This window comes from Dermacentor variabilis, chromosome 7, assembly GCF_050947875.1.
Source record: "Dermacentor variabilis isolate Ectoservices chromosome 7, ASM5094787v1, whole genome shotgun sequence".
Lineage (NCBI taxonomy): Eukaryota > Metazoa > Arthropoda > Arachnida > Ixodida > Ixodidae > Dermacentor > Dermacentor variabilis.
This window is the reverse complement of record NC_134574.1, coordinates 15,197,748-15,221,576: the sequence shown is the minus strand read 5'-3', so window position 1 is coordinate 15,221,576 and position 23,829 is coordinate 15,197,748. Positions and strand designations below refer to the sequence as shown.

Here is a 23,829-nt window from a genome sequence, read left to right as displayed (position 1 = left end):
GCAGACACGCCCAGCTCGCGCTCCTCGCTTCCGCCTGTGATTGGTCGGGCCCCTCGTGACGTCAACAATGGTGTTCGCCTGGACCGACTGCTGCCGCTAGACACGAAGCACGGCGCAAGGTAGTTTGGTGTTGTTTTGCTGATATGGTCATGGAAAATTTCGAGAACTTGCGTTTCTCTGAGGAGTTCGGCGTTAAGTCCAAACTCCACGAGAGCGATTTTGCGCGCGATGGTGACGGGCGACTGCTTCGAGCGACACAACGGGCCGTCGCTTGAACAGATCGCTCGGCGTTGTCGCTCGATCGCTCGTTTTTAGAAATCTAGAACTCGTCGCTCGTCGCCCGTAAGTGCTATGAGCGACTAGCCAATAGTGCGAAGCCGGAACTGGATGTACATAACTCAAATACTACTGTTTGTCGCACGGAACGACCAAACTATTGAATTTTATGCGTGCAAGAATAAGAACCTAGCGCAAGACCTTCAGAAATATTTTATGTTCCTCTTTCAGTAAAATACATCAACTTAAATTGATAAAGCATGCGTCACTCTAGTTTCGGCGCGTATATTGCTGCCCTCATACCGGGAAGTCGTCGCTCGCGTGGATTTCGGCTTGCAGGCGACTAGTGAACGCGACAGCCATCGCCTCGCTTGTCGCGCTGTCGCTGTCGCGTGCAAGATCACTTGTAAGAGGTTTATACTTTACTCCCTACATGTACGAGCCGATTGCGAAGAGCCGGCCTCTCCAAGAAGCAAAAAATGCTGGTGCAAGCACTGCTTCCACGTGAACGAAGGTGAAGTGCTAGCATCTCCTTGTGTTGGAAATGTTCTTCGGCGAGTATGTTTTTTGCTAAGCTGCATTCAGCGTTCCAGTGAGTACGTTTCCAGGCAAACAACTGTAGCGTTATGTTCCTGCATGCCTCTTCGCAGAACGTAAGCGGTGATGCGATATTCGGCATTTGTGCGCTGCCCCAAAGCTGTCGGCAATCTACACAGACGGTTTAAACGCGGGAAACGTTTACCGGCTGTTGTAGCACGTGTAGTATAGAACCTTCATCAGCGCGCCATCCGCACGCTACTCGTAACCGGCGAATTCCGTCGGCTACGTGAGATGGTCGGTTTCTCTATGTGTGCGAGAGAAGGGGGAGCGCAGCGTCGTGGCGTGAGCAGGCTTTCCAACACATGCAAACTTTACGCTTGCACTGCGTTATGGTAGATGCATGCAGGCTGTTTCACAACACACGTGCGAATAGAAAATTCGCGGCGCTTGGCGATGAATCCTGCGTCAAGGATGGGAGATAAACATGCACCTTCCGTTCAGCGTGCTAGCACGAAGGAGAACCCAAAGCATGCATTATTGATATACTCCGGTAGTAATCGTCACGGGAGTGGTTAGAGCACAACACTGTTGTTCTTGAGCGCTTGAAGTTGTTTCGGTTCACAGCTGCCTCCCACTTAGCTGAAAGATTCTTGTCTTGCAGGAACTAATATAACATCGGAACATCGCCGCGGCCGCTGGTGTTCGTGCAAGCGTAGGCTGCACAGAACGCCGGCATGATCGGCCTAAAAGTTCAGTTGATACTGCGCACGTCAACTACCACTCCTATATACACACAAACAAATAAATGTAGGGTCGAGCGAAGCACATTAGGGCGGCACGCACGCAGAAATAAGCCCAGTCAGGCACGGTCGCGGAGACGGCGAAGGAACGGAACACCAGTGCTGACGTCACTACGCCGCGGTTTCCGATCTGCGCTCGCATCGTCAGCGTCAGCAGCAGCGCGCGGCGCTCGACGGGGGGCGGAGCTACAGCGCAATTTTAACCGACGATTGCGTCGCTCCTAAGTGAAAAATCCCCCCCAAAATTTTACCTGCGTGGTTTATAAGGTTCCCGCATCCGTATATGAGCGTCTTATTGAATTCGACAGACTCTTCACCTTCCCTTTAAAGCACAACGATAGCGGCAAACACGGTAAGCGATCGTTTGAAATCTGATCAGCTAGTCAAGCGCATCGGCTTTTATACATTAGTCATCGAAGGTTCCAGAATAATTGCTAGGATCCGCGTGTCTTCCACATAGTTCTACACTAATCGCGTCACGCATACATGCAATCAGATTACACAAGGTTCGGTGACAGACAGCGGATAGAATCATCGATAACATTCCAAAAACTTCTGATACATGCAGACGCGTCCTGCGCTGTGCAATAACATTTGTTAGGGGGTGAAATGTGGTCACCCAATAAAGATGAACAAGTACACGTGTCAATATCTAGCATGGATTGCAGCCCTCAACTAATAATGGCAACCCTAACATATTTATTAATAACAAATTTGTTCTTGTGTCCTACCAAAAAGGTGACCTCATGGTACAACAGAAGAGTTAACTGCTGGGCTAGTTGGTGATGTTGCATACTGAAAAGATTTTGCGCCAAAAAAACAACACACACAAGAAAGACGACGACACCACGGGCACCATGATACAACCCTCTTGTTATAAGAGCTTCTACTATTTTCCTGGTCAGCTAGCTGATCCTTATGGTGAGGAAGAACTGTAGTGTTGTAGATTGGAACTGTGAATTGTAGGGCATTAGCAACAACAAAAGTAAATAGATATGAGCACACAGTAAAGCATACGCTAGTGTTTGTCAAGTGTAGATTGTGTGTTGTATACTGTTTGCCCCTATCTTTTGGTAAAGTATACATCAGCCACTTGGGCCAGTGTGTGAACCCAAGACTTTTGGAACACGAAAAGTCACTAAGGGAGAAACATTCATTCCCACATAAAAGGGCATTGTTCACAGTGTAGGTGTCTGCCGCTTCTGCAGTTCTTTCTCTCCATAAGGGTCACCTGACCAGAAAAATAGTAGGAGCTTTTCACATTAACAAAAAAAGAGGGTTCTATCATTCAACCATCTCTTCTACTGAGCCATCGTGAGGCCATATTTTTTTGGAAGGGCACTAATAAATTTGGTAACAATAGAAAGTCGCGGTTTCACCCGAAAGCAAAGCACCGATTGTGATAGCAAATTAGCAGACAGCCATACGAAGTAAGGATAGTACTTTTATAAGCCATATCAACTTGCAAAAATTTACTTCGTAACTAAATTAACAAGCATGGTGTCATGCGCGTACAAGCAAACATGAACACATCTCACTCGATCACCGTGGAAACTGGCTGTCAAAACACTAGTGTGAGTGTTGTGTACCGATTCTGGCCGCTGAGGTCCGTGGATGACGTATCTTCGTTTGTCAGCCCTGGTTTTGAAGAGCGCCCTCTTCCAGCCCAAATATTTCGGCACCAAAATTTAATGCCCGGCATTCGCTGACGATATTGTCCTGCTAGCAGAATCAGCAGCTGACCTCCAACACCAGCTTGACATCTGCCCCCAAGTTACAGGAAACGACCAGCTAAGGTTTAACACTGACAAAACACAGTGGATGGGGATAAATACAAGCAGCACTAGCAACGAATTCACGCTCCAAGGGAACCTCGTCAAAAAAACATCGGAATACAAATACCTCGGCGTAACTCTCCGTGACCAACCACACTTTCGGGAACCGCATCAAAATGCATTAGTAAAAAAATCTAATCGCCTCAAAGGTCGCATCTGGCACTTGGCCAGACATTCATAAAACCCATACACCGTCAGACGCACTCTGTGGAAGGGAGTAGCAGTACCAGCGACAACATACGCAGACGATGTGCTGGCCTTCTCCAGTGAAACCATAAAATGTCTGGAGCGTCACCAAACAGAACTAGACCGTTGGCTGCTACGGGGCAACATAGCCACTACAAATGCAGCAGTAAGCGGGGAAATGAGCTGGTCCTCGTACAAGGCAAGGGAGGCAAGTTCCAAATTACAATATGCCGGCAGACTCGAATTCATGGCAAACACAAATTACAGTTGCAGAATGTACCTACACCTAAGATACAAAAACATCAAGATGGCTTGGATTCGGAAATGCACGTCCCTAGACACAAAAATACAGCTAAAATTCAAAACACCATGACACTGAGACAGGCAGAGTGGCGCAAGGCAGTCATCAAGGGAATTAGTGATGCTGAAAAAACAATTTGGCGCACGACAGTGGCAAAAAAGCAAAGCCTGGCACTATATTACCACCACAAGCCGGAACCGTGCACATGAGCAGACTACCAAGGAGATAGAGGCAGCACCCTACTGTTTCAAGCCCGCACTGGCACTCTCCTCACAAACCAATGCCTCCACGTGCTACAACAATGTCCGAGACTTCCCGCAGATCCCCGATTGTGCCCCTTGGCTTAGTGCCTGGCGCTGACTGATCTCACCGAGGAGGACCGAACTGCACGCGCAGAGACTACGAAGATCCGGCTAGAACAGTGGGAACGACTGGGTAGGTGACCCGAATAGGTGAAGGAAACCTTCAGACAGACATTGCCCGGCTAGAGCCGCCCAGTCACAGCGAGTGGCCGCTGATGCCGACCACCTCAGCTACATGAGTTCCTAAGACAGAGACGGCCGACCAGGCAGCGACGCAGCTGGGACACACCGACTTGAACTGGCATGGCTGGCGGATTGGATTGTCATGGCTTTGGTTAAATCCGAGGCGACTGGAGCCTAGAATGCTAGAATACAACGAACCGGACCACAGCCTGACCGGACCAATCAGACGGACTCGCAGACTGTGACTGTGACAAAACTGTGTTTTATGTTCTTTCTCTCCTTTCTACGCCTTACTTTCTTTCCTTTTCGTACTTTCAACATCTCCTGTGGCGTTGACAAACGCCTGCCCTGAGTCAAAAGGGATGAGGACCACTTACTTAGTTACTTACTTACTTACTTACTTACTTACTTACTTACTTACTTACTTACTTACTTACTTACTTACTTACTTACTTATATATTCCAGTTGTTATCAAGTTCCCCTGTTCCGTGTTTGTTTCGTGACGGCAATAAAAGGTTATTGTCGATACGCCTTGTAGCGATAGTGCCTTGCGATATCACTCATGCAGCAACGTAAAACTGGCGACGAAGATTGGATTGAATGAGATGGCCGCAATGGTAAGCTAGCTCCGTCCAGTACGTACTCGTTCACAATGACGGCTACCACAACAGAGGGGCTTAAGCCTTTCGACATCACTCACCCTGAAGAGTGGGAGGACTATGCAGAACGTTTCCAGTTGTTTCTCGAGGCGCAGGACGTTACGGACGCCAGCAAGAAGAGGTCGACATACCTCAGCCACTGCGGTCCCGCCACTTTTCAAATAGCGAGGGCACTCAGGGCGCCGGCTCAGCTGAAGAATACACCATTCGAAACAATCCTCGCCGTTCTGTGCGACCATCTAGTCCTGAAACCACTGGAGCTTGCCAGACGATATGAATTTTATTGCCACGACCCAGGCACCAAGCGAGTCTGCCGCCGCCTACCTCGCTACTCTTCGAACCACGGCACAGCACTGCAACTTCAACGACCTCGAAACCGTGATACGGGAACGATTCGTGTTCGGACTGCAGAATGACACGGTGACGCGGCTACTACTGACGAAAAAAGAGGTGGCTTTCACCGGTGCTGTCGATGAAGCAGTCGCTGCCGAGGCCATTGCCCGGGAAGCCAGCCTACCCTTGTTTCAAACCACGAACATGCCGCGTTTCGAGCCCGTGCATCAAGGGACGACGACTGGTGATGATGGTGAGCAGGACACCGCTGAAGATGTTCTTCGGTTACGTGCGAGCCCCACTCAGCGACGAGACACCAAGAGATTGGTGGGCGGCCCATGAGCCAGCTGTGGAGGCCCACACGAATGCCGCCTGTGTCAGTTCTGTGGTGCCCAGTGCAGGGAATGTGGAAAAACCGGGCACATTGCTAAGGTCTGCCGGTCCCAGAGGCAGCTTAGCCGACGTCCAAATCAGACGCAACAATTCAAGACCACTCCTCGCACAAACATTTCATACTGCGATGACTTGGCAGTTACTGCTATCAACGAAGTGTCTAAACTCGCCAAGAGGAAGGTACATGTGAGTGTAAAAGTCGAAGGCACACATTGTCAGATGGAGGTGGATTCGGGATCAACCTTTTCCATTATCTCCAACGCCACAGCCAGACGCATTTTTCCAAAGGGGCGCGTCCGAAACCTACAGCCACTTGACGTTATCATGAGGGACTATCAAGCCAACCGTATAGCTGTACGTGGAGTTGGTACCGTCCGAGTGCAGTTCAAAGATTTTGACGGCCCATTGCGCCTAATCATTGTCAAGGGCGAGCGCCCATGTCTTCTCAGGCTGGATTGGTTTTAGCACTTGGTATCAATATCGCGGGAGTGCAACACTTTGATCAGCAACCATCCTCACTGGATAACATATTCCATCACTTTGCCTCTGTGCTCGACGGGACGCTGGGCTGCTACATGGGACCGCCCGTGCAGTTTGCACTTAACCCCGAGGTTGTGCCTATCTGCCTGAAAGGAAGAAGGGCTCCTTTCACAATGCTACCAAAAATCGATGCTGAACTGGACAAACTGATACAACAAGGAATCCAAGAGCCGGTTGACCGCGCCCTTTGGGAAACCCCTATTGTTATGCCAGTGAAGGCAAATGGGGACGTCCGCATCTGTGCAGAGTACAAGTGCACCATCAACAAAGCCTTGCAGTAGCACTCGTATCCGGTACCAGCTGTCAAGCACCTGCTGGCATCCCTCTCTGGTGGAACTGTCTTTGCGAAGCTAGACATAGCACAGGCCTACCAACAGCTCCCAGTAACTGATGAATCTGCAGAGGTGCAGACCATTGTGATGCATCGGGGTGCTTTCTGCATTCGACTACGATTCAGTGTCAGCGTCGCACCTAGCATCTTCCAGAGTTTAATGGAGAACCTACTGCGTGGACGACCAGGCGTCATTCCATATTTGATGTCCTCATTTCAGGTGCATCGCACCATGAATTACTTAGTCGTTTTCGAAAGATCCTTCAGCGGTTCCAAGATGCAGGGCTTAAGGTCAAGAAGGAGAAATGCCAGCTAGGAGTGACTCAGGTGGAATTTTTTGCTTTCCGAGTCGATGCTAAGGGAAGCCCCCCCATACTGGCCAAGATGCACTGCGGCCGTTGAACAGAGCCGAGCTGCAGGCCTTCCTGGGTCTTCTCAATTTCTATCATGCATTCCTTCCACACAAGGCCTCTGTCATTGAACCCCTGCACTGTTTGTTGGACAAGAAGGTCCCCTGGCTGTGGGGAAGCCTACAACAAACGGCGTTCGACAATGTGAAGAAGCTACTGGCATCCAACCAGCTGGTGACACATTTTGGCGAGAAGAAGCCGGTAATCCTTGCCTCTGATGCATCCCCGTACGGAATGGGAGTGATGTTGAGTCACAGAATGCCGGATGACACGGAAGCACCAATCGCTTTTTATTCAAGAACCTTGTCCTCTACGGAGCGGAATTATGCCCAGATTGATAAGGAGGCACTCGCTGTGGTTGCCGGAGTAAAGGCGTTCCATGACTACGTATATTGCCGCCCATTTCAGACCACAAGCTGCTCCTGGGGCTCTTCACATCAGACCGGCAAACGCCACAGATGCTTTCACCGCGAATGTTGCGTTGGTCCATTTTTCTGAATTGATACCAGCATACTCACCACTACCGACCAGGGAAACAGTTAGGCCACGCAGATGGTCTCAGCAGACTGCCTCAAGCGGACCAGTGCCAGGATGACTCTTCGCCAGCAGGATGAGTCTTCGTCATGCTTCTGGACGTACTTCCATAATCTCTAGTCCATGCAGACGATGTGGCTAAGTACTCCACCAAGGACACTATCATCTCCCGTGTCCTCAACTGGGTGTGGAAAGGGTGGCCAAGGTGCGATCCGAGTTCCGAATTCACGCCATTCGTGTTCAGGCAACATGAGCTGTCTGCCCTAAGGGATGCTTACTGTGGGGTGACCGTGTGGTGATTCCACAGAAGTTCCATTTCCGGGTCCTTGAAGCTCTGAATGTCGGACACCCCGGTATTGTCAGAATGAAAGTGCTTGCCCGCAATTATGTATGGTGGCCCGGCATGGATGCGGCCATTGAGGAAATGGTCCGGCGGTGCTTTCCTTGCCAGGAAACGCGGCCCGAGATGCCTCGGGCACCTGTACACCCACGGGAGACGACCCGGACTCCATGGTCACGCCTGCACGTTGATTTTGTTGGTCCATTCCAAGGACAGACCTTCTTGATTGTGGTGGATTCTTATTCCAAAGGGGGGGGGGGGCTGGAGGTCATACTGATGTCGTCAATGACATCGAGTGCTGTAATCACTACCTTACGAAGATTGTTCGCAACTCATGGCCTGCTAGACGCCCTCGTCTCAGACAATGGCCCGCAATTCACATTCACAGAATTTCGAGGGTTCCTGGATGCCAACCTCACCCACCAAGTGACATCTGCACCGTTCCATCCATCCACGAACGGGCAGGCTGAAAGGATGGTACGGACCACCAAAGAGGCATTATCTCGGATAATCCGAGGAAGCTGGGCACAGCGCCTGGCAGACTTCACTCTACAGCAGCATGTAACTCTGCACACAGTCACGGGACGCTCCCCGTGCGAGTTGTTGATGGGCCGCCTACTGTCTACCATGTTGGAACGGCTGCATCCTGACCGGGCCCCTGACAAGTCCTCCCGGTTGGCAGAAGCTCTGCCTACGCCATGCACATTCCAGCCCGACGACCCTGTATTTGTACGTAACTACAGCCAGGGCCCACCATGGGTTTCTGCTGTGATTTCCAGAGCAACTGGCCCAATCTCTTATGAGGTTGCTCTTCCGCACGGCCTTGTGTGTCACAGGCACATTGACCAGTCTTGTCGTCGGAGCAGCATTCCCATCAGGTTAGCCGAAACCGTACCTGAAGGAGGACAGCCTGAGGTCCTGCCTGCATCAAGCCCTTCACCTGGCGGAGTGAGCAGGAGCAAGACACCAGATCCCAGTGAACCCAAGGAGCAACCAACAGTCATGCTACCACCTGAGGAACAACCAATAGTCATTCTACCTTCGGACGACATAGCAGCACCTCAGCCAGCACCAACAGAGCAAAGTCTAGAATTGCGGCGCCCACGCAGTTCGAAGCGTTCCCGGAAGACACCCCAACATCTTCAGGACATTGTGCTGGCATTGGATGACTGTTGAGTTCAAACTAACAGGGAAGGAATGTTGTGTACCGATTCTGGCCGCTGAGTTTAGCGTATGACGCATCTTCGTCAGTCAACCCTGGTGTTGAAGAGCGCCCTCTTCCGGCCCCAGGAGTGTATATATTCCAGTTGTTATCAAGTTCCCCTGTTCTGTGTTTGTTTTGAGATTACAGTAAAAGGTTATTGCCGATACGCCTTGTAGCGATGGTGCCTCGCAATATCACCCACGCAGCAACATAACAGTGGAAACTTGGCAGCAGCAGCAAGCGAAGTGACGTTCGTGCTGTCTGTCACTTAATCCAAAATGAGCACTGAGAAGTGAGCACTGAGAAGACATAGCACGCGCAAAGCTATGAGCCATCATTGCACCTAGACCCTGCCCCTAAGGCAGATTGATCTCAAGATATGGTCGCACAAGCTTACACAGCTGCCACATGTGCAGTTGCTGCTGGAATAGACCCCCTCCCCACTCCTGGTTCCTCGTAACGTTGGGTGCCTTGCACGCAACGGAAGATGGTGCACTTCCTCCTGATTACTTCCCTTTTGCACGGGTGAGATTTAGTTGCTATTGGTAGGTCCCCTCGCATTCTGTCACTCAAACATACAGCATAGGGTGCACGGCGACAGTGTTGTCGCCCTTGGACTTTATATGGAACATCATGGCAACGCCGACGGCGACAGCAGAAATGCACGTGGAGTGTTTATATAATTGCTATTACAATAAAATAAATATGTTGCGGTTGCAATGATTAGGCTGGGGTTGCCCACCATGTTAAATATGTTGCCTGTCTGTGACACCTGAATGTGTGTGGATATATGATTTTAAAAGTGCTTTTAATCTTGTTTTGTATTTCTTGCCATGCGAGGGTGCGCAGGTATATAAATATGAAGTGTTTGTTCTGAAATAAAGTAGTTGCAAATTCAGCGAGTGTTATGTGCAGTCAAATTCACTTATAACAATATTCAAGTGCCACAAAAATTTCATTGTTATAACCGATAATGTTATAACTGGGTCTCATGAAAAAATCAAAATAGGGAGGTGGCAGAGCTGATGTGAGAAAATTGTAATGGCGGAGAACCAGTGCCCCTCCCCACCACCTTCCTCCATCTGGCTGGTGACTGTGTTCCCTCGTTTAACTGCTTCCTGGGTGCTCCGAGCGTGTGTAGCAAGCCACGGCTGTCAGCGCTAAAGAATGGCACTGCTGCATAGAGGAGTCATGGGTGGCAAGCGATAAGCGAGCACTGCCGAGGCATCACTTTAGTGAACCCAAAAGGGGCCTTTTAATGAATGCGAGAAGGTTGCCATGGCAGCTTTTCAGCTTGAAAAATCCAGAAGAAATGCTGAGGCAAGATCGCCACAAGCATCTCGCCTCATACTTCTCACTGGCTTGCATGAGAAAACCCTATGTCCGTCAGTCTTGCATGCTTTACGCGAAGCTTCCGGACATCCTCCTCCAAGGCATCCAGGTGCTCCACGTAGTACAGCGGAAAGTTCCTCGCGAAAACAAAGCGCCGGAGGGACTGAATCATCTGCTGGGCTTCCCGTGAGGACAACCTTGAGGCAGCCTGCCCTACTGTGTCATCGCTGCCATCGTCACCATCGCTATCCGATGCAGGCATGTTCGCAACAATCACCTTATCGGTGAGAAGCACTTAGTTTCGGAATCTATAGCCGTGCGCTTTCTTTTCACCGGTAACATCGTGCATTGCCGATGATCAGCGGGCAGATCAGCCATCTTCCATTTCGGCGGCGAGTCAAACGAGGCTGAGAAACCACATGGGCAGGAACGATTTTGATCCAAACAACAAAGGCGAATGCGAGCGATTAAGCTGTTTGCAGAACTGTGCTGATGAGGAGCAAGCGAGCGACATGCCAGTAGCGCAGCCGGCATGGTCCATTCGTGTTTCGGAAGGTGGTGCGGCACAGAGCTATGAGACAGCCCATTCGTTTTTGGAGGAGTGGAAGGGTGACGGGAGAGAGGCGTGCAGAAAAGGCTGGAAAATGAGCGCACAGTGGCTGTTGGAGCAGCGGGCCATTGTGAAGCAGCTCAAATTTCTTGTTTTCTTTTTCTTTTCAAGGATTTCGCTTTTCACTACCTTCCAGCTCGGACACCCAGCAGCCAGACTTCATCATTATAACCAATAATGCAGCATTGGGGCATTGTATTAAGTGGGTTATTCCACCATGAAAAATACCAAGAAGTTGACGGCGCAGCAACTTATCATTGTTATAACCAATATATTGTTAAAACCAGTATCGTTATAAGTTGGTTCGACTGTATTCTTGTGTCTCTCCACTTTGTCCTGGTCATTGTGCACTGCTTGCCCCACAAGGTATAATGACTGCCACGCATTTATTTTTTCCGTATTACCTTCAAGGGGCGAGGACATTATATAGGAATGGGGTGAAAAAGAAACCGTTACAATCAAGCGCTAGAAATTACTTAAACTATGTAACATAATATTGATTCTTTAATACTACAGATGGGTACTCATGCCTTGTACAAGAAGTCTGTTGCCAATAGAGGGGGCAGTGTCTTCTGGGAAGGTGGCATATTTTTGCAATTCCATCTTTGTGGCAATTTTTGACGCAGTGTGACACTTGTGGGATTTAAATGTCGAAAATTGAAGCCACTGTAAGCCGAAGAAGGGTGATAAAGTTTGTGAAATGATCTAATCTGTGTTACTAAGAGATTTTATTGAGGTTATGCTAGCAGTATGGTTATATACTGCATCAGAATCGAAAATTTCCCAAGTTAATTGTTATGAATTCATCTTGTGATTTGTTACAGTGCTCATGAGAAAATGAGGACAACAGAAAAGGAAGTATGCAGAAGAAGTGTCGACTTGGCAGCAACGTCTTGCTAGAAGGATGGTAACATAAATATACACAGGAAAACATCAGAATAAGAAAAATTGTTGCAACGCCTTGTTATCTCTTTCAGGGAAGTGCATTATAAGCACCTTTAATTTCTACGCATGCTTAGAAGATACTTAAAATTACTGTCACTCAGGGAACTAGACACAACCACCCCTTTCATTCTGATCTGGAAGGCTTCAATCACTTCATGATTAAGCTGCTTAAGATGGCGTGAAAGTGCTGTGGTGTCTTCAGACAGTGAACGCCGGCAATATTGCCACTTCATGTGCTGTGTCCTATATAGTCTACCGCATGCTGGTGATATTTGGTAAACAATACTGATCTTACAATGCACAAATGTCTTATGCCACATCCTGAGTTACCACATTCCTCTATCAAGAAAGGGGCTGACAGATGGAATAGCGCACTATGTTATAACCTTTATAGCACACATTCCTCAATTAACTTTCTGGTTGTCATTAGTGAAATGTAGGGAAGCATCGGAATGTGAGCATGGCTTTTTCCTCACCTAATAAGCACTTGGGTATTTCTGAAAGACAAACAAATGGTTGGTCTCTGTACTGCAATTGCCACTGCATGTTTTTCCCCTTCCTTTTTAATTGCCTGCTTTTTATAAAGGCCCCTTCACAATGCATGCTAATCTTTTTTTGTTTTGTTTTTTATATGTAGTTATAGAATTCCTTCTGCTTTTAAATGCCTGTGTAATGAAAACAACTTAATGTGTGAGTACCTGCAGGCAGCTGCTGCAAAATGTTTTCCACACTGTTAGAAATAGAGATTGCAAAAGACTGCACTTGTCCTTCGAGTTACTGCTTGCAACGATAACGTCTGCTTGGGTGCATAGGCTACAGTGTCGCCTAATTAAGAAGACCTAACTGAGAATGCACATCGAACATATTTTTAGCCATATGTTGACAGGCTGTAAACAAAAACATGTGGATGAACAGAAAGGTGTCGAGTGCACTGGGCTAGCTGGTGTTCATTCATTTTGAACTTGGCTGAGTGACACCAATGATGGTAAATGACAGACAGACACACCACACAGGATGAGAGAGCTACCAACTGGTAGTTTGCGCTCTGTTGTCCCGTGTGGTGTGTCTGTCATTTACCGTGACTGATGTCCCTCAGTGCAGTTAGAAATGAAGCACTGTGCTGCACTGATACATGGCTGCCAATGCTGTGCTCTTGTCTGTGCAGGAGGCTCACCAGAAGGTTCACAGGTGGGGCTATCCAAGGTAACCTGCCTTTGATGTTTTGCGTGTGGTGAGCATGCATTGTCTCCACTTGGAAGTCAAATCTGGCCATTGATTAGACCCATGGGATTTATCCAATTATCACGCAGGTCAAATTCAAAGAGGAGGCAGAAAAGTCTCCCAAACACACGGCTGCTTGATTTGGCAGTAGTTTCCCATCTTTAAAGTGCCCCCAAATCTAATGTGCAACCAGTCTTTCTTCATAGTTTCAGAGAACCATATGCCCTGAAATCTAATATGCATTTTTTTTACAGAAAGTTGTAGCTTGCCTCCAATTCTGGCAATTCGAAAACCATTAATCCATCAGAGTTTACACAAGTATGGCAATTTATTTACACTTACAGGCCAACTGCAATGAAATTATGGATCATGTAAAAAGCCTCGTTTCAGATAATTTAGACGTACAGTAGCCTCCACGGAAAATTTTACACTTGAAATGCGAATGGGCACTTAACAAAACACTCACGAAAATTTGTTTTTCACACCCAAACTGAAAAAAATGCCGCCATTAACAGTTGCCAGATGTGACGTAATATGCAGACTGTAGAAAACCAGCGCCCATGCTGTCTACTTCCCTTGCTTGTATACCGTTTCCGGGTGTCAGCAAACATGTCCTGCATGTCTGCTAGCCACAGAGTTTGTATGCTTTGCTAGCTACTTCGTGCGCTGTGCCAATGCCGTCGCATGCCTACAATGTTCTTTTAATGCAGAGTATTCTCAGCGTCCAGCTGCTTTTCTCTATCTGGTTGTCTAAGTACGACAGCAGAGCCTCGATGCATTCTGCCTCCGCTCGAAGAAAAATGCGATGGAGTGGCCAAGCTGAAGGCATGGATATAGTCCGGCTTAACGCGCACGCAATCCACGCATAGTGCAGTTACACTACATCGGCAAAAATTGGATGCTCTACAGCCTAGTGTTGCTGGCACAGTAATAAAAAACATGCCCTATCGCATGCTGGAGCCGCTGGTACAGATTGAATCGCATGCTAGCTTGGCTGACCTGCAGCATGCTGGCCTATATGCAGTTTGGGTTCACTGAAACGAGCGTGTTGCATGTGCGCCGATGACAAACAAAGAAGTACTATCCCGCCGCACGCTTTTGTGTTTACGCTGTGGTAACAACTGTTCACCGCACTGCAGCAGGTCATGTTTAAAGCTAGCAGGGTAAAATTTTAGTGATCTTAGCGTCTCCAGCATGATGTATCCCACTTTACAGGCCGCTGCCTGGCACTATAAAAACGCCGGACTCGTCGACATATCAGGCAACTACCGCCATCTGTAGTAAACGACGATGAGTAGCTGAGTCTCGGCATGACCAAACTAGAGGGGCTCAGTGCTAAGTGTGTGTAAACTCACAGCCAGACAGGCCAGACTGCAGCTGTGACAAAGTCTCGCCCATTTCGCTTTGGCGGCATTATATTCCTGCACAGCTTACTGCCGCATCTACACCATTGCCGCCATGTTGCATTCTCCTTCGTGATAAATGCAGCATGCAGTTCCTTCTCGTTTCTGACGCTGTGTCGGAAAGAATTTCGTTTTTCTACTCTGACGCGTCTGATGTAGAGACGCACTAAATGTGTTGAAGATGATGCACTACTGGAAACGGTCGCTCCAGAATATCACCCTTGAATACAAGTTGCCTTTGAAGGTTACCTTTAGTTTTTGTCTGCTATCGCGGCTTGTATAGTACATATAGTCACTTCAATAAAGCATTTGCCAAACAAATCTTGATGGGTAAGTGACTGAGCTGTGGAAATGTAGCTTCTGCAGCTTCACAAAGTGCAGGTTGCATGCTTTGTGTTCATTGGCTCATACACGTGGTACTTGCCTACTGCGCTGCGGTGCACGCATGCGCTGTAAAAGCTGGGACAGGAAAGATGTGTTCAGCATTCCTCTGCTCAGCATTTTGTACTGCACAGCCATTACTTGTGTTCGAGTGCGTATTCAAGCACCCGACGGCCACGCAATGCATCGGCATCCTTGCAACAGTGAGAACGCATGCCGAGTGAGACACCCGTCAACTCGCAAATATAACAGTTGCTATGACTATAACCACAAAGAAAAATCCAGTCTCATACGTATTACACTGTTAACAAAATTATTCAATCAGTAGCGTCTGTCAGATGTCTAGGACTAACTATCACAAGCAGTTTAATATGGAATAAGCATGTGAAGAATGTTTGCACAACAGCATTTAATAAACTTTGCTTTCTGCACAGAAATTTAAGACTCGCCGTCATGTGTTAAACTTGAGGCATACTGCACTGTAGTTCGACCAGTCCTTGAGTATGCTTCTGCAACGTGGGACCCACACTATGTTATATTGCACAAGTAGAACGAATTCAGCTCCTTGTTGCTAGATTTATTGTATCCGACTATCGATCTTCTTCATCTGTTACCGATATGCTGCAGCAACTGAATCTGGAGCCCCTCAGTGTCTGCCGAAAGATTGCAAGACCAGAAACGCTTTATTTGATCTATCAGAAATTGGTCTGCCATGCGAAGCTTACCTTTTCCGTGCACAACACAGGTCATCTAGAATTACACTCGAATGTTATCCACCCATGTTTTGTGAGGACGAAGATGTTCCAGAAGTCTCCTTTTTCACTCATAATTGAAGAGTGGTATTGTCTGCCAACATCTGTTGTTGATTGTAGAAAGGTAAATGCCTTTGTGAGTTCTTTGTCATAGCACTTGATGTTAACAAAAATTCTCCTGTTTGGGCAGTACTGCTGCCAGCAGTATTTTTAAATAAATAAATAAACAAATAAATAAATTGTGAGTGAGCATTGCACCTAGATGCTTAGGCGCAACTGAGAGACGAACCGTGCAGGGTGTCAACCAACCGGGAAAACCGGGAATTCTCAGGGATATTGAGTAGTCTGGAAAAACTCAGGGAATTTGTACTTCTATCAGAGATAATTAGCTGTAATTTTATTGAAAGGGAACGAAAGTCGCGGTTATGCTGGCTCGAGTAACAGACAGGAATCGTAACAAATCCTCTTTGACGCCCCATCCTCGGCTGGAGGAGTTGCCAGTGTACAGTGAACGACCGACTTTTCGGACGGCTTCGTGGTACCACCACGTACCCCATAGAGCCAATGTATCAGAATATCTGAAATTTCGGATGCAAGAACCTTTCGCTGTCTGATTTTCCTGAGTTCTTTGCAGGGACCGCCGGTCCAAAATGGCATTAATCAAAGTCACCACGGCGGCCGTTTTGATTACCTCGCCGCCTCGAACCGGCGCTGTCGCACGCAGATCCGCTGGCAGCCGTAGACACAACTGCGGCAATGCTAGGCCTAGCTGCTTCGACGTTCGCTATTGAGCCTCTTGATGTTGGGTACAGTCTTTTTCATTGAAAGAATTCGCCACTCTCAGCAATGGCACCGACTACGCATTTGTGGTCTTCACGATTGGCTTCGACGCTCGGAAAGAACGGTGCGTTGAATAATACCGGTTCCCGAAAGTCAGCTTCGCCTCTGTACAGTAATGTTATTTCTTGAAGCATTCGCAAAACTATTGCGGTGAAGCATAACAAGCGTGTGAACGGGCTATTGCCACGGGACACAGTATGTATTTCTTAATTATACACGCGTACACCCGGTATCTACCACAATAGTCCGAGCACCCATATGCATGACTAATACGTGTACCGACAGACCTTCAGAGCTTTTAAGAATGTGCCTGTGGCGGTTTGAGTCCTTAAGGGCAGTAAAAGACGTGCATTCTTTTGCAACTGGCCGATTTTACGGACGTTTTCTCGGCCCCTAGGGAGTTCGAAAAATCGGACATTGACTGTACAAGTGACCAAAAAGATGCTTCAAATTGTCCGTGGGGCAAACGAGCGGCTGAAGGAGGGCGAGAACAGAAAAGACCTACCCATTGAGGAATGAACGGGAAGGAAGCATGCTGCCGCCGTTTTGAAGGAGCTTGAGCCCCCCCCAAAAAACAAAGTGTTGGCTGATGCCGAGATACAGGTGTCCCTCATCCAAACCAAAATTAACTCTTTAAAGCAGTGAAACACAACACTGATGCGTCGTGCGCGGGTGAGAGTATGTCAGGACAGTTGAGGTTGACTTACAAGCTGTTGAGAGAATCTCAATTGTGACAAAGTTCGGGCCTCATACCACTGAGCTTGCTATCAGTTGGTAGAAATAGCTCATATTCGAAAATATTTGCTTCTTTATGCATTTTCTTTTTATGCGTATTTGAGAATGTCCGACTCGGTTTGCAATTTTTTTCAAAGACATTTTATTTGCTGTGCATTTTACTAACCCCTCCCTCCTAGACTCTTCTTGAATAAAATAAACACTACTCCTTAGACTGTATCCAGTCGTTTTTTTATTTTTTTCACATGCTTTCTAGAGAGTGACAGCATCAGGCGACTTGGTTTCAGCCCGTCTTGACATAAAACATAGTTCTGCATCACTCAGGGAATTTTGCAAGGGCACTCAGGGAAAACCTGGAAAACTCGGGGAGTTTATAAATGTCAACTTGGTACACACCCTGTTAACGGTTCGGTTCTACAGTTCTACAACTTGTTAACGGTTCTACGGTTATTATAGCGTACAATTCTTAAATATTTGCCACATCCACATTGCTACCTCTTTGCCACCATGTGCACACATCATCTGCGTAGGTGCTGTTTAATAGCTGCTAATACAATTACCTGACAGAAATTGGTCAAATAGGAAAGCTTTAAAAATTGCATCCTTCCTATACAAAAGCTTAAGTTTACCCGCCATGTCACCTGTAAATATTAGTATCAGGTCCACTCGGACATTTCATATTTGCTTTTATCCTTTTTTTCTCGAACTCTTTTCTGGAATCTTTTAATCCCATTCCCCATCCCTATACAGAGTAGCATGCCAGCAGTTATATACGCGCCGGCAAAATTCTCTGTTTTTCCAATAAAGAGCCCTCTCTCTCTCTTAGGCGCTTACCAGCCCTGCGGCTTTCCTACAATTACTTTGAGAGCATATACTAGGCATTTATAGTAAATTTAGCCTAAGTGAAATTTCATTGCAGTTGGCCTTTAATGTTCATTGTGATCACTCTCATGCAGCTCTTTACTGTAGTAAAAGAAAACATACACTTGCCAAATAAAAATGAAATATATATTGGTGTTTTGGAGCTTGTACGGGTGCCTTGGCCACAAAATTACATGCACAGACGTAACATCTTTGAAGAGACACCAGGGACAGGGCCCTTCGTTCTATTTATGGCATGTACAGCGCAGTGAAATCTCAGCATAACCAACTTAACTGGACCGTGGTAAATTGTAAAGATTGTTATAGTGAAAGCCCCAAAGTTAACCGTTCCGCCCATCAACCCATCAGTTCATAAGTTGTCACCATATGAGCTATCCACGAAAATGTTGTTGGCTCTCGACACGCGCTGTTGCTATTTTCCATAGATACCGGTGCCACGCACCACTGAAGCACCGTATAATAATAGGGATGCGCGGAAAACAGATGCTGACACCAAGAAAACTTCTATAAGGGCTTCCAAAGCGCCTCCAAAGTGCAACGTTTCTTGCTTTTTGTTCGTTTTTCACATTTCTCGCCGTGGTCACCGCAACTGTCTCGCTTGAGGCATACACCTGAACTAGGTCAAAGTGCAAGTGCGTGTAGGCAACACCGTCCGGATAGTGCGACCGTGTGGTATCTCCGTGAGTACAGCGCTTACATTGCACTGCGCGTGTAACGAACACAGCCGCAGAAAGAGGCGCAGAAGAAAGAGGCATGCACAGAAAGAAGGAAGAGGCCTGCCTTCGTTGCTAGGTGACACTTTTCTGGGCAGAGTACGCGCTCGCAAAACCTTATGCGTCATCTCCGCTCGATCGTGTTCTTTTTTTTTTTCTCAGGCGCCATCTCAGATTTTCCGAACCCATGCGCTGCGATGTCCACTCTCTGCACTTTGTCATCTGATAGCTCCTACTGTTCCGGCTGCCGTGAAGGAGACACAGAAATATTAGTTCGCAGTACTAAGGCGTTGCTAACATCACAGGGAAACTGAATAGCGATCGTGAAAAGTTTGGCATTCTGAAGTTCGTAGTAATGAAATATTTTTACATTGAAAATATAAGAAGTCAGCAGGGGATTTCTGAAAAGTTTGTTAATCTGAAGAATTTGTTAGTGCGGTGTTCATAGTAACGAGAGATCAGTGCTGTAGTGTGCACTGATTCTAAGAGAATTTTGGTGATGATAGAGGCTGATTTCCAGTTGATCTCGAGGGCTGCTTTTCGTGCTGCTTGGCCGTTGTATTCAAGGAGCACTATTTCTTGTGCTGTTTTGGTCATCTCTTTATGCTTCCAGTTTCATCATTTCCTGGCAGTCTTGGCATGGGATTTTGTAAGCAACTCTAGGGCAGTTGTATTTTTTCAATGCAGTCATTAGCTCTGATCTGCTGGTGCTTGAGCTTGCTTGTGGGGACACGACATACATCGACGTCATCATTGAAATTCTTGATAATGATTCGCTCACTTCGGGAAAGTCAGGGATTGAAGCCTGTTTCTTTCATGTTGCACTTGCAGCAAAAGTATTAGCAGGGGGTTTAGCAGCACATCTTTCTTGAGACGTAATTATCTTATGAGGGCACCTGTTTCCGGCCACGGTATTTTTTGGCTTTTCGGAGTTTAGGGTAGCATGCTTCAGCTGTGGAGCACAGGTGAAGAAGTCTGGAGAGTAGTGCCACTGCTATGAAACACTTGTTCCCAAGGGCATGTACAGTAAAAAACTCGTTATAACAAAGTTGAAGGGGGGGGAGTCATAATTACTTTGTTGTAACTATTAGTTCGTTAAAGCCACTAGCCATTTCTATCCACAATTAGCAAGCAAGAGAGGATGTACTCACCACAAAATCTCACAGCAACCCGCCACACGTAAAACAAAACGTACGTCGCAATGAAAAAAACAAGTGAAAAAAAAAGTACAGCAAGGAATTGATACTTTATTTACACCAGACGGCTCATCACTGATGAGCCGTTTGGTGGCGGCTCACTTCGCAGAAAAAAAGGCCTTGATAAATTTTGCCATGTCTTCTTCAGGAGAATGATAACTTTTGCAGCAGCAGCTGCTATTTCGAGTTCGTCCTCGCCGTCATCGTGAGCGCCAAAGAAGCGGCGCAGCAGGTCTGCCACATTCAGCGCTTGTGCGGGCGTCGGTTCGTCGGTTTCGCCAATATTAGGCTTCAGGCTGTCATCGACACATTCGTCACTGTGGTCATTAGGCACCCCCATCACCGCGCGCACAATTTCCACCTCCGTTCGCCCTTTGGTCATCACCGCTTCAGTATCGGCGCTGACGTAGGTGCAGAAGGTGTCGCAGCCGGGCACAACGCCGGCGTCAAGGAGGGCGTCTCACGACGCTAGGGCGTGGTCGCCCGCGGCATCCTCACCTCCCCCCCCATTGGCGGCAACACCGATATCTTCACTGTAACCGCCGCTGCTGACTCCAAATTAGGCATGCCGGAAGCACTTGGCGATTGTGCTTGCCAGTACGGCCATCCAAGCAGCCTGTAGCATCTCGATCGCCATGTACAAGTCGACCGTGGACTCTCGCTTCATGCTCATATTGAGCAGAATACGATCGATAATATGCTTGCGGTAGCCCGACTTAAAGTTCATGATAACTCCTCGGTCGAAGGGTTCCACAGCTACAGTGCAGTTTAGCGGCAAGAAACATAGCTCGATGTTCTTGAGCACAGCGGCAGTGTCGTGGGCTGCACAGTTGTCCAGTACAAGGCATATCTTCCAGTTCTGCTTGCCCAGCTGCTCGTCCCGCTCCCGCAGCCATTGTGCGAAAATTTATCTCGTCATCCAAGCCTACACATAACTCACTTGGAGCTTTCGTTCACCTTTAAAGCATTGTGGTGACAGACTTTTTCCAACCGCGAGTTCCGGCACCTTTTCTGACCCACCCATGTTGGCTCAAAGCAACACAGTCACGCGGACCTTGCTCTGCTTACCGCCGTGGCAGCATTCACGTTTGAGGGGGAATGTTTTTTGTGGCAGCATCTGGTAGAGCAGGGCGGTCTCACGCACGTTGAACAAATCCTTGGCACTGTATTTTTCTAGCAGCTGTCCAACATTTCTCCGCATCCACGCCACTGCAGCTCCGCGGTCAACAGACTGCGCTTCCCTGCTGATAGTCCTGCCGACGTTATCGCAGAGCTCTTTGAAATGCTGCAGCCAGCTGACACTCGCCACAAGATCATCGTGCCCCGTGATGTATGCGAAGTCCCTCGCTTTGTGCTGCAACAGTGCCCCACTCACAGGAGTACCGCTTGCTCTTGCATTAAAATACCACTTGAATACCACCTTCTCTATAGCTTCGAAAGCGGGGGCTCGCAGCTTCTTTCCGTCGCCTTTTACCCCACGTGCGACAGCACCAGTGACAGCTACTTTGCTGCTCAAAATCGGCGACAGCGTGCTCAACGCTATGCTGAAATATTCAGCCACATTTTTCTTCTTCATGCCGGACTCGACGGCTTTCAGCATAGCCACCTTCTGCTTGATTGATATCGTTTTGCGCTTCCGTTTGCCATTGCCGTCGTCCATCTCTGGCAGCAGGAACTTGCACAAACGCACCTATAGAAACATCAATATTTTTGACGTGCAGCAGGCGACAGGCAACAACAAAACCGCAGTCGGTGCCGCCCCACGCACGCAGTGGAAGAGCAGGTGAGTTCGCCAGTTCCACAGGAAATGGGAGGCAGGGAGGTACGCACTGGCAACGCGCACGTCTCGCGCTATAGGACATTGACCTGATGGGTACTAAAATGGTCACTAAATGCTCTTTGTGCAAAAAAAATTGCCTACAATTATGTTACTTCCTAATGCAAAATTTGAGCATAGATCTTGAGCTGTTTCGGCTCTTTAATATATTGAGGCAAAAAATTCGTGCGAGACATGCATGTATGTACAGTTACAGACAACCTTTTATTCTTCACACATATTCCTTCTTCAAGAAGCACACCACTCCCTGTTCTTGATTGTCATGAAGGAAGCTTTGTGGTCGGAGAAATAGAAGGATATATGCTCAACTTGGTGCACCAATGCCTAGTTCAGCATAGCACACCTCTGGATTGTGGCGGCAACAGCGCTGGGTTTCTGCTCCGGCAGCTCATTCAACAGCAGCGGCAGACGAAGGACTTCCACTGGTTGCCTTGCTCATGGCTCAGAAAGAACTGGTTGATAATAAACTATTTATATAGGCAGACAGATTATATTATAATAGAAACCGTCTGTGAGCCTTGGACAATCCGTCTCGTGCGGAACATTTCGCACCAGCTGTTGCAAACGGAGTGTGTACCTTGGTGCAACTGCCTTGCTTATTGGGAGGTTGCAGGAGGCAGCAAGTAAGCACATGAGAACGTTGCGTGGCGAACAGATGGCAGCGACTGACTGACGCAGCTGACACTGCTAGCGAGTCAAGCGAAGGTGGCTTTGCGTTTCGGCTTGGGAAGTGTGCACCGTGATCTGTTAATACCGAGCTGGCGCTTCGGCAACTAGAGAACGCCACGCACTGTCACGCGGTCGCCGCCACGAAGGGGGGAGGGTGGGGAAGGGGTACACGCAGTGGCAAAAGACAGTGGCTATGCGTTTCGGCTTGGGCATTGATCAGAGATCAGCTGCCACCGAGCTGGCACTGATCGTCGCCGCACAGGGGTGGCATTGGGGGAGGAGCGAAGAGAGCAAGGCGTGCGTCGTGCTTGAGAGGTGGTGCCAGGAGCACGCGCAGCTTGAGCAGCGCGCTGGCCCGGCTACGGAGCTGGTTACGGTGAGGGTCGACGGCGCTGCGAAACGCAGGAACGGGCGCCAATGAGCTGCACTCTAAAAAAAAGGTTCGTTATAGCCATTGTGATGAAATTTTATCTTCAGTAAAACGAGGTTTTCTATACATGGGCATCTATTGGAATTTCAAGGGGAATCACGATTGCTTCATTATATCCATTAGTTCGTTATATCCTGTTTCGTTATAACGAGGTTTTACTGTAATCCCTAGAAAAACTCGTGATGCGGGTGAAAGCAGCAGGGAACGAAAGATGGTTAGGTGCAAATAAAATAAACAATAATCTAGTTGTACAGCTCAACCTCAATGTAATGAACATGGATATCAATGCCTATAATGAAGAAAATCTAAAATTTCTTCGGTCATGCTATACGTGTAGAGCGTGTCAACGGATGCATCTCTGGTGGCACCTTGCTTGATGCTGTAAGTTTGGGTCGGGCATGTAATAAGGGGGTAAAGGCTGGCTTATGGCGTCTTCTGAATCATCCAGGCTATGTACATTGTTGAAGGGACTTGTTCTTATCAAGAACAAGGAATACAGGATTTATTTACAATGTCTACGTGAAGGGTAGAGAACGTTACATCTCATCAGTAGCATGATGGAAAACGAAGCATACCGAGCAGCTGAAAATGGCTGCTTAACCACCCTCTGTCCTTTCTAGATCCCCAGGTGAGGGAAAACTACTGTCCAACCTTTGTCCAATCGGAGCATCCAAAGTCGTCGTAGGACCTGCCTTTGAGGGCGAGGGTTCACACA

At 47.9% G+C, this 23,829-nt stretch overlaps 1 protein-coding gene across 7 annotated transcripts in view; it reads left to right on the top strand.

Annotated features, from left to right (window-relative positions):
* brun (trafficking protein particle complex subunit brun) overlaps positions 1 to 23,829 on the top strand; it is a 747,330-nt gene that overhangs the window by 507,132 nt on the left and 216,369 nt on the right. For 5 of the 7 annotated variants that reach the window (XR_012829487.1, XM_075698269.1, XM_075698270.1 and 2 more), the window contains exon 17: positions 13,221 to 13,258. Coding sequence is in view for 6 of the 7 variants with exons in the window: in XM_075698269.1 (XP_075554384.1) it covers positions 13,221 to 13,258 (38 nt within the window). In the remaining variant the exon portion in view is untranslated. The remainder of the gene's footprint in view (positions 1 to 13,220; positions 13,259 to 23,829) is intronic. The other 2 variants (XM_075698272.1, XM_075698271.1) reach the window with 1 other exon arrangement.